The 11,978-nt window shown below is 38.2% G+C and overlaps 1 protein-coding gene across 1 annotated transcript; it reads left to right on the top strand.

Annotated features, from left to right (window-relative positions):
• Positions 1–10,272: 10,272 nt before the first annotated feature.
• LOC113311974 (mitotic apparatus protein p62-like) lies at positions 10,273–11,016 on the top strand. Its single transcript, XM_026560754.1, has one exon. It carries the CDS (start codon positions 10,273–10,275, stop codon positions 11,014–11,016), a length of 744 nt encoding a protein of 247 aa, XP_026416539.1.
• Positions 11,017–11,978: the final 962 nt, after the last annotated feature.

Genomic DNA, 11,978 nt, shown 5'->3' with positions numbered 1-11,978 from the left:
CCATGCATCTGACCAATAATTATTTGTTTTGCAAGGTTTCATGGATTCTAACACCCGAGCTGGAGATTACCTAGTATGGAGAAAGTTGGAAAGTTATTTTAATATCAGGTTTGTTTCATTACCTATTATGATCTATTCAAGCTACATTTATTCATTCTTTTCAAGTATGTGTGTTACATGATTTCTGCCAAAAAGAACCACTTACTACCATAGAGTTTTCAGTGTGGAGATGTTATGGTCGTTAGGTTTGCTGTAATTGAAGGAGATTAATGCATCTAACCTGACGAGCTAAACATTCTCCTCTCTAAATTTACTAGTGACTGAACTATTATAATCATTAGTTTCCTTGTTATCATTCGCTACCTCCGGCTGATATACTTACATGCTACAATTCTCTTTTTGTTTTGTGAGGTTTCACTGATGCTAACACCTGAAGTTGGAGAATACCTACTGCAGAGAGTTGACAAGTCATTGTAATCTCAGGTTTGTTTGCTTTACCATTGTGATCCCTTTGAGTATGTAATTCACATGATTCCTGCCAAAAAGGTACAACCTACCACCGTAATTACAGTTGGTGGGTAAACTCTTGACACATTAGAGTTTCTTCCATTACTTACTGAAAATTTGGTTGACTGATGGTACCATTATCTCTGTTTTTCGAGAATTCATTGATGCGAACACCTGAAGCGGATCAGTCCCACTGTGTGGGGGTCAATCATGAAGCTGGTTAAACAAGAGAGATATTGTTGTCCTTGCAAAGCTGTACCAAGCGAGGGAAAGAACTTGTACCAAGCGAGACATTCTTTTCTCTACTTCTATTAATTGGTGAGTAAAGTCTTGCTATATCAGTGCATTGTTTGTTGTCATCTTAATTGAGCATTGTGTCGACGTGATGCACACGGAAAAGAACGTCATGGAACACATTATCTACACTATCTTTGATAAGGATAATAAGGCTATTGTTGCATGGAACAATCGTGACAAATTGAAGGAAAATAAACTACACCATGGAGAGTGGAAAGAGAATAAAACAAATAAAGGAGTAGAGATGGTTCCGCTGTTTTTTTTTGAGAAAAAAAGAGAAAACCAATTTTTGTCAGATTCTTAAAGATCTGAAAGTTCCCACAGGCTTTTCGTCGAATATAAGTAACAATGTAAATATGGAGCAATTGAACTTGAGAAGCTTGAAGTCACATGACTACCATGTGATTATGGGGTACTTATTACCTGTTCTGCTTCAACATGCCTTTCCAGGAGAGAAAGACTTGCGTACTGCGCTTCAACAAGTCAGTTTGTATTTTAGAATTTTGTGCTCAAAGGTGGTTAGCAGAGAGTATCTGAACCAGGCTAAGTGGATGATTGCAGAGGCCATGTGTGTGCTCGAAAAGTATTTCCCGGCTATTTTTTTTATATAAGCGTGCACAACATGGTTCATTTGGCTGATGAGGCCTTAGTTTGTGGACCTGTTAGGTATCGATGGATGTACCCATTCGAAAGGTGAATTGCGATTTTACCATTTGTCCTTTATTTTTATTTATTTTTGTTGTTTTTGTACTGAAATTTACACGTACACACTAAATCAGGGTAATGAAGGAGTGCAAAAACATCCCAAATAACAGCAGATACATTGAAGGGTCAATTACGAAGTCGACTGAAATGGATGACTGTGTTAGATTTGCCATCGAGCACATGAAAAATGCCGATCAAGGAGGTCACAAAGCAAATTTGGAGCCATTCTTAAAGGATGAACATGAATTCAGCGATGTGGGTTCTGTGCTTGATGAAAAGCCAGTTCAGGTGAGCCCTATTCAGTGGATGCAGATACGTCGGTGGGTATTTTTCGGAATAATACAGAAAGTCTCGATGTTTATTACAGGTATTGGTTGGCCGTGTTTTTTGTTGTGGACACTGAATGGGTTATTCTATTTAGATTTTAATACTATGTATGCTAAATGTAGGGATTATTGCGAGAACTGTGAAGCTGATGGGTGGTAGGCCTCAAAGATATTAAATTTGAATGCAAAATGTTCCCCGGCAACGGCGCCAAAAACTTGGCAGGCGTCTAAAAGGTCCTAAAAATTATCCCCGGCCAAAAACTTGGTGGACCCGGGAAAGCGTGAAAATTAAGCGTAATAAAACGCGGGCCTACAGTAATACCGCAAGTGCACGGTCGTTTGTTGTAGCTCGTGCAAGTACGGGTCGATCCACAGAGATCGGGTGTGTTTTGGAAGTGTTCTAGCTAATTGGGTTCCTAAATTGCTATTGGGCTATGAAGCCTTTTGGCTTAAATTGGGCTTTGAGTACTAATGGGTTTGAATGCCCTTTGAATGAATTGGGCTCTGGTTTCAGTGACTGATTTGAGCTTTGGGCTCAACAGTTCAACTGTGAATTGGGCTTAACTATTGAACTAGGCCTTTGGGTTAAACAACTGGGCTTTGGTTAAGCCTGAATTGGATTGGGCTCAGCTTGATGGGCCTTTGCTTGGCTGCAGGAAGCAGCAGCAACAACAGCAGCAGCAGCAGAAGGGCAGCTGCAAGGGAAGTGGAGTGGCAGCAGGAACTGCAGAAAGGCAGCAGCAGCAGCTGCAAGGGAAGGAAAGGCAATGCAGCACAAGTGCTGCACAGCAGCTGCAGGGTAGTGGAATAAGAGAAATGCAACAGAGTTGCAGCAAGCCAAGAAAAGTAGCAGCAATAGAGGTAAATCAGCAAAGAAGAAAACAGCAAAAAAATGAACATGGAAATGAAAGTAAAACAGTGACAGAAACAAAGAACAAAGCAACTACAAGTATAAAACAGTGCAAGATGAACCAAGGCCTAAGGCCAAGGGCAGGGATGTGGTGAAACTGACAGAGCAAGGCTAAGGCAAAGATAAGGCAAACAAATAGAATGGGAAGAAAACTAGCTTGCTATGAGCACTAGTTTCTCCCAATGCTCAATCACAGTGCAACCTAAGCATACAACAAGAATGGCAAGATAATCAGCTTGCTATGAGCACTGATTTCTTCCATTGCACAATCACACCAATGCTTCACAGATACCTAGCCTAGCATTCCATCAAACTAACAGCAAGTTTAAACATAACAGGAACATTTAACAAGATATTCTAGAGTCTAACAGAACCTTAACAACATTGAACTAACAGGATACTAACACAACTAACATGAACATAACTGAAATTAACAATGAACATTTAACAGAAACACTAACAGGATATTGCACAGACATTAACAAAATTTGAACTTAACTGAAATTGAACTGAAACATGAAAATTAACAGAACTTGAAAGTTCTGGATGCAGGCTAGTCCAAACATACATAACAATTAACACAAACATTAACAATAAACACAAACATAACAATTAACAGGACATGAAAGTCCTGGATGCTGGCTATTCCAAGCATATTAACAGTAACTTAAACAGGATATGAAAATACATGAAATTAAAACTAACACACATGAACAGAAATGAGTTTGAGCTGAAATTGAAAAGATTAACAGGACATGAAAGTCCTGGATGCTGGCTATTCCAAGCATAAAGTTTCTCACACTACACCCATTCTCTATTTATAGCTCACAAACACAATTCCCCTAAATTATACAATTAGGGTTTATAGAAAACTCCCCAAATTCCAACAGTGAAATTAACTCACCTAATCTTCAAATTGACGTCGACCCATCCTTTCTCTGACTCTCCTGATGTTATCCACGCCTCCAATTGCAACTCTATTTCACCTAATTTGTCAATTTCACCTCTAGGGTTCCTGACATGGGAGAGGCGTGAAATTGAGTGATTAGGAGGACATAGAGTTGGTGAAAGGGGAAATAATGATGTGGGTTAGGGTTGTTGTGGAGAGTTGGTGGTGTTTGGTGGCGTCAGGGAGTGGTGGTGATGATGGTGGTGCGGCAGGGAAGGAGGTGGTTCTGCAGAGGGGGGGATGGTGGTAGATGGGTTCGATAGAATGGGAGAAGGGGTTGTTTGGTTAGGTGGATGGGTTCGGTTGCTAGGGTGTGAGGCGGGTCTACCGAATCTTGATGTTCTGTGACTCTGAGCTGCGAGATGCGAAGATGGTAGGTAGATCGGACGGTGATGTGAAGTGAAGCTTGTAGCGACCGTCAGATTTTTTGATACAACGAAGTTAACGGCTCTAGATGGGGTTAGGTGTTGTAGTGTAAGGCGGAGATATCAAACGTTGATGAACAACAAGGGAGCGACCGTTGGATTCAACTACCATCTAATCTGAAGGCTTGGAATTTCAGCGCTGTGGTGCTCGGCAGAGACTTCAGATTTTGATGCTCTATGAAGGAGCGACCGTCGGATGCTTCTGAGAACTGATCTGATGGCTGAGAACGGAGGCGTTTTTGTGTGTAGAAAATGAGGTTGTGCGCACCATTCTTCGCGGCTTCCTTGCGTAATTTCTCCCGGCTTTTCACTACTTTTCTGCTCTTTTCGCTCCGCGACTCATCCGAACTTTATTTATTACCTAAAAATGCAAAATTAATTAATAAAAATATTTATTCTTGAAAACAATGAAAATACAGAATATGGGATAAAATGTAGAATTAATGCGCAAAAGATGAGTTAAAATGCCAACAAAAAGGGATAAATATATACAATATTTGGCACTCATCAAATACCCCCAAACCTGAATTTTACTTGTCCTCAAGTAAAACAAAACTAAGGAAATCCTAACTATACCACTGTCGCTGGTCTCTCGAATGCATTTAGCGTATGCACTAAGCCTTTTAAACCACTAAGTGTCCCTAGTGGACGAGTTGAAGTCTCGTGAAGGTTTACCAGAGGTGTGCCTACAAAACCTAAGGACAAAATATAAGCTCATATTCCATCAAATGTGACATGTGCAAAACAGTTAAGCTCACAGCAAAATGGAGATGTCAATCTAGCTATCGAAGGCACAATCCTAGCACTGATAACAAAAAAAAGACATGTGATAAGAGTGTAAAGTGTATCTACACATGTGTAAAGAAAGATCTGAAGTCATGACTACTAATCACCAAGAGATAGTTTCTCAGGCTAAGAACTGAGGTCGAAATCTAGCTAGCTGTCCGGACTTTACGAGAATTGTGAATGAGTTGGAGGTATTTCACAATTTCTCGCGTTGTACATCAATGGCATACACCCTCCTTGCTTATTACAACGAAACAACAAAAGATAACTCTTTACATGACTCTTATTTACATTGACTACTCTCTTTTATTTGTGGAACAAGAGAGGATGGAATTGAACAATACTTGATTTTTTTGTATTTTTTTTTTTTCTGATATTTTTTTCTCTTTTTTTTTTCTGAATATATACATCGATTTTTTTTTTTTTTTTTTTTTTTTTTTTTTTTTAACACTGATACACTTTTGATACATATACAAAAGGAAACAAAAATTACATGACACTTTGCAAGAGGTAGCCCTTTTTGATGCACCCAGTTAAATTCGATGGTTGTTTTTCTTAATGTAACCTCCACCTTCTATCCCAACCAACCAAAGAACAAGCTAGTCAAGTTTCGTTCAGTATTCTAAAGTGATTGGCAATCGTGACTTCCTATCAAACACCTTGAAGATCGAGGCTATACATGTATTGGTAGATCGTGCGCGTGCAAATTTCTTATCACTATGTGAATTGTGCTAGAATCAGGGTGCCTAAATATCTAGACTAAGACTCCTAATAAAAATACATATTTGCACAAGAGTCAACATTTCAAGGTAAATGAGCTCCATTTTTTTATGATTTTTTTTTTCAATTTTTTTAATTTTTTTGAATTTGATTTTTCAATTTTTTTGGAATTTTTCAATTTTTTCAAAAAAGAAGAAGGAGTTCGTTTTCAATTATGGCAAATTATCATGGTATCTACTCTATACCCCCAAACCTAAACTAAACATTGTCCTCAATGTTTCAAAATATGGAAAGAATTAAAATGCAACATATGGAAAGGGACATGCTGAGTAGAGTAAAAGGAGAGAGAATACCCGATTTCGGCGAAAGCAGAATTAAAACTCCGTTATTCGAGGCAAAAATCCAACATATTTCAGCCGAGATCATATTGGATTAGAAAAATATATACAAAAGGAACAAAAGGGTTTTTAAGAAATTTTATCTACTGGATTATATACAAAAAAAATCACCATACACCAAAAGTCTAAAGAGTTGAGGATCAACCCAAAAGAAAAAGTGTAGAGATATGGAAAGTTTCAAAACACTAAAATTGGACTTAAATGGGAGAAAAATAAAACTTTTTTTTTTTTTTTTTTTTTTTTTTATAAAAAAGAAAATAAAATTTGGTTTTGAATGGGAGCAAGAGAAAATTTTGTTTTTGTTTTTTTTTTTTTTTTTTTAAGAAAGAAAGAAAATAAAGAAAATAAAATTTGGTTTTTTGAAATGGGAGCACGCCCACTGTTTGTCCTCTAATGGAATGGAAGGAAGGCCGCGGCCCACGAAACACTAAGTTTTAATTTTGAAAGTTTAATTTGGCCCAGTTGGTTAAGGCCCGACGTTTGTTTTAAAACTTTGGTTTCGAGGTCCACTCTTGAGTGGAAGCAAGCCCACAATCAGTTATAAGCTCAGCTGGGTTTAAACCCAGAGTCCAAAATACAAGTCCAATGAAAGAATTTAAACAAGCCCACAAATTAAACAAACAAGCCCACAAATAAATTATTACAAACCCAACAGAAAATAAGAGAATGCAAAATGTTCTTTTGGGAAGAGAACAAGCAAGGCTAGGCTAAGGCATTCAGGAGGTATACTAAAAGAATGGGAAGAGAACTAGCTTGCTATAAGCACTAGTTTCTCCCAATGCACAATCAACACTGCAACCTAAGCATACAAAAGGAATGGTAAGAAAATCAGCTTGCTATGAGCACTGATTTCTTCCATTGCACAATCAACACATTGCTTCACAGAAATCTAGCCTAGCATTCCATCAATTGTGACAGCAAATTTAAACATGACATTACACAAACATTACATGGCAGTGAGCATAACAGTGAACATTTAACAGTGAATAGAATTATCAGTGAACATCACACTAAACAGGAATTAACAGAACATGAACATTAACTATAAATAACAGGAGCATTAACACAACTAACATGAACATAACTGAAATTAACAATGAACATTTAACAGAAACACTAACAGGATATTGCACAGACATTAACAAAATTTGAACTTAACTGAAATTGAACTGAAACATGAAAATTAACAGAACTTGAAAGTTCTGGATGCAGGCTAGTCCAAACATACATAACAATTAACACAAACATTAACAATAAACACAAACATAACAATTAACAGGACATGAAAGTCCTGGATGCTGGCTATTCCAAGCATATTAACAGTAACTTAAACAGGATATGAAAATACATGAAATTAAAACTAACACACATGAACAGAAATGAGTTTGAGCTGAAATTGAAAAGATTAACAGGACATGAAAGTCCTGGATGCTGGCTATTCCAAGCATAAAGTTTCTCACACTACACCCATTCTCTATTTATAGCTCACAAACACAATTCCCCTAAATTATACAATTAGGGTTTATAGAAAACTCCCCAAATTCCAACAGTGAAATTAACTCACCTAATCTTCAAATTGACGTCGACCCATCCTTTCTCTGACTCTCCTGATGTTATCCACGCCTCCAATTGCAACTCTATTTCACCTAATTTGTCAATTTCACCTCTAGGGTTCCTGACATGGGAGAGGCGTGAAATTGAGTGATTAGGAGGACATAGAGTTGGTGAAAGGGGAAATAATGATGTGGGTTAGGGTTGTTGTGGAGAGTTGGTGGTGTTTGGTGGCGTCAGGGAGTGGTGGTGATGATGGTGGTGCGGCAGGGAAGGAGGTGGTTCTGCAGAGAGGGGGGTGATGGTGGTAGATGGGTTCGATAGAATGGGAGAAGGGGGTTGTTTGGTTAGGTGGATGGGTTCGGTTGCTAGGGTGTGAGGCGGGTCTACCGAATCTTGATGTTCTGTGACTCTGAGCTGCGAGATGCGAAGATGGTAGGTAGATCGGACGGTGATGTGAAGTGAAGCTTGTAGCGACCGTCAGATTTTTTGATACAACGAAGTTAACGGCTCTAGATGGGGTTAGGTGTTGTAGTGTAAGGCGGAGATATCAAACGTTGATGAACAACAAGGGAGCGACCGTTGGATTCAACTACCATCTAATCTGAAGGCTTGGAATTTCAGCGCTGTGGTGCTCGGCAGAGACTTCAGATTTTGATGCTCTATGAAGGAGCGACCGTCGGATGCTTCTGAGAACTGATCTGATGGCTGAGAACGGAGGCGTTTTTGTGTGTAGAAAATGAGGTTGTGCGCACCATTCTTCGCGGCTTCCTTGCGTAATTTCTCCCGGCTTTTCACTACTTTTCTGCTCTTTTCGCTCCGCGACTCATCCGAACTTTATTTATTACCTAAAAATGCAAAATTAATTAATAAAAATATTTATTCTTGAAAACAATGAAAATACAGAATATGGGATAAAATGTAGAATTAATGCGCAAAAGATGAGTTAAAATGCCAACAAAAAGGGATAAATATATACAATATTTGGCACTCATCAATGGGGTTGCAATGGAGGAAGTCGAGATGCAAACCATGTTCCTTAATTGGTTGTATGAAAACGTTTGTATTGGCGCTCCTGTTTGTTAGCGTAGTAATGATGCAATATGCTGATGTGTTGATTTCCTTTTCAATTTCATAGCTTAGATCAGAAGACAAAATGGATACAGATTTGTGGCGTTACGTTAGAGGTCCAGTGTCTCAGAAAGAGTACAAAAGATACCGTGTGAATGGATTTAGTTTTTGTTCCCAAGCAAACCAGCAAACGGCTAAGACCCAGGACAGTGGTGTCACCGTGGTTGCATCGACCACTTTTAGGAGCTCGAAAAGGGATAAAATCCCTGTTATTATCCTAACCCGGTGGTATGGGGTGATCAGGAAAATCCTAGAGTTGAACTATGGTACATTTAGAGAAATTGTCTTCTACTGTGATTGGGTGAAGGTAGAGAATGGAACAAAGGTCTGTCAGGATTCAGATTTTCCTTTGGTAAATCTTTCAAGATTGAAAAGCCATATAAATATTTCGGAAGATCCCGTGATTCTCGTTGAAGAGGCTGCCCAAGTTTTCTACTCCAGAGACGTGAAACATCCATATTGGTGGGTTGTTATTCATACGCCGAGAGAAATGACTGCAGATGTGGACAAAGCAGAGATACCAGGTCACGACAGTTTTCAAGATATTTTAGAAGAGGAACCACATCTACGTAAATTGCTGGAGCAAAAGCGTATACCTAGATCAAAGAAATGAAAAATCTCCAATATATGTGCGATCAGTAAGTTTCCTTTATAATGCAGATTCCAATTGCAAGATACTTTGAATTTGATCATATTAATGCTGGTCTTGAATAACAATTTGTTGTTTTTCACCCCCCCTATTTTTACACATATTTGCTTACAGATCCATGTGTAAGTTCCTTTATTTTTCGCCCCACTTTTTAGCCGCCCTTAAGTTAGAAGATGTTGTTTCCACCCAACATCTCCTTTTATCACTACCAAAAAAACACTCCTTTTCCCAACAAAATCATCCTCTATGGGAAAGTATTTTATGCTTTCTACTCAGAGACAAAAAACCAGCAGTTATTAGTTGATCTTCAATAGTTCAGAAGCTGAAGTAAGTGGGAAAACAACAGCAAAATCAGCTTCAATTTTAGCTGCTTTTGAATCTTTGAATAAACCATACTCTTCAATCTTCATCTACACAGGTATGGGTTTGTATTCTTTTAAGTGTTATTTTTGTTCATCTTCCCCTGCATGATTGCATACAAATGGATTCTTTTTTCAATGATCCTTTTTTCTTTGCTGCAAAGAGAATGCAGAGAAGTGTAATAACACTTAATGTATTTTTTTTTAATTTTTTTTTGTTACTCTGTTTTGTGGTAGACTATCTAGTGGGAATAATTTGTTTGTGTTGGTGGTGTGTGATTGATTTAAGAATTAAGTGTAATCATTATATGGGTTTTGTTTGAATTATATTATTCTACTATGCAGATGTGTTTGATTTAAGTTTTGTGGTGGTTGTTAACTTTTGTTTCTAGGGTTTGATCCGTTTTTTGAGAAAAAATGCAGATTGTTTCTGTTGTTGTTTCTAGGATTTGATCTGTTTCTGAATGAAAATGCAAATTGTTATCTCTCTTGCAATGTAATTGGTTATGTATAACACCAAAGTAATTATTTTGCAGCAATACTTTTTATACACTTCTGTATGGTGTCAAGGAGGAGTCGCAGTCCTGATTCGTCACATGAGAGGGACAGAGACAGGAAAGGAAAGAAGCCTAAGGTCTGTTGTTCAGATGATGAAGCAGAGGCAGGAAGCTCCAAGGATCCTCTTGCCGAGTCTTATAAACTGATTGAGCTCATGACCCCGGAACATTTGAAACAACTCCAGAAGTGTTTGAACAACTTCGTCACATGTCATGAAATAGAGCTCAAAGTTAAAGAGGACGAAGCGGCACGCCGGAGGAAGGCTGCTGAAGAAGCTGCTATGCAAGAGGAGTATGACAAGTTCAGACATGAACAGTTTCGTCGTACACAAGCATTACTTGCAGCAAGTATGCCGCGGTGTCCTCCACAAGTAGATTTGCTGGCATCTGATACTAAATCATATGCTGAACCAGATTGGGAACCTTTTCAGCATGTGCCTGAGTCATACTCACCAGATGAGGAGGTAGAGCAGCTCCCGCAGGCTGATTTGGAGGAAGAAATAGAAGCAGACAATTGGAATGACTTTCCCATGGGGCCTGTTGATCCAGAAGAGGAGGAGTATGCTCAAGCACTAGTGGATGCTGAAGATGAAGAAGATGACGATGAAGACTATGTTGAAGATGAGACAAGTGAAGTCACCGACGAAGATGTGGAAGAAGAGAATGATGAAGATGAAGAAGATGAATCTGAGGAATTGAATGAATATGACAATTATGAGGAAGATTCTATAGATGATGATGAATGAGGATGATGGATTCTAACTGCCGATGGATGAACTAACTTTTTGCGGGTATGTTTTGGTATATATATACTTAGTGATGATACCTAGGGGTATATTTTTTGGTTTACTTTTTGGTATATGGTTAACAAAACAGAACAATTGCTATGTGGATGATACGACGACGATATATTTTTTGTTCAGAGATCGCTATGTGGATGTGATCTCTATTTTTCTGTTTTCCTGTAGCACACCCTTTGAAGACATTTTGTGTGTGCTGTGTAAAACAGATATATATATATATATTATTATATACATGTGTGTGTATGTGTGTTTGTGATCGTTAAAAATGGAATGGACCTGTTTCGGCAAGGGTATTTTAGGATTTTTTGAAATCAAGGAAAATTTAATGCTCTTGTTCCGCCAGGGGTACTTTCGTAATTTTCGAAGTCACCGAAAAATTTGATGCACCTGTTTCGGCAGGGGTATTTTAGGATTTTTTGAAATCAAGGAAAATTTAATGCTCCTGTTCCTCCAGGGGTATTTTCGTAAATCTGAAATCACCGAAAAATTTGATGCACCTGTTTCGGCATGGGTATTTTAGGATTTTTTGAAATCAAGGAAAATTTAATGCTCCTGTTCCGCCAGGGCTATTTTCGTATATTTAAAATCACTGAAAAATTTGATGCTCCTGTTTCGACATGGGTATTTTAAGATTTTTTGAAATCAAGGAAAATTTAATGCTCTTGTTCCGCCAGGGGTATTTTCGTAATTTTCGAAGTCACCGAAAAATTTGTTGTACCTGTTCCGTAAGGGATATTTTCGTAAATTTGAAATCAAGAAAATTTTATGCCCCTGTTCCGTAAGGGGTATTTTCGTCAATTTGAAATCAAGGAAAATTATATGCACCTGTTCCGTCAGGGGTATTTTCGTAATTTTCGAAGTCACCAAATTTTTTTGATGCACCTGTTCCATAAGGGTATTTTCGT

Source organism: Papaver somniferum, chromosome 9, assembly GCF_003573695.1.
Source record: "Papaver somniferum cultivar HN1 chromosome 9, ASM357369v1, whole genome shotgun sequence".
Classification (NCBI taxonomy): Eukaryota; Viridiplantae; Streptophyta; class Magnoliopsida; order Ranunculales; family Papaveraceae; genus Papaver; species Papaver somniferum.
The sequence above is the reverse complement of the archived record's forward strand: the minus strand, read 5'-3'. Positions and strand labels throughout refer to the sequence as shown.

What these genes read in the sequence shown, in the direction of transcription:
- LOC113311974 (XM_026560754.1), top strand. Translation starts at nt 10,273, where the DNA reads ATGGTGTCAAGGAGGAGTCGCAGTCCTGATTCGTCACATGAGAGGGAC.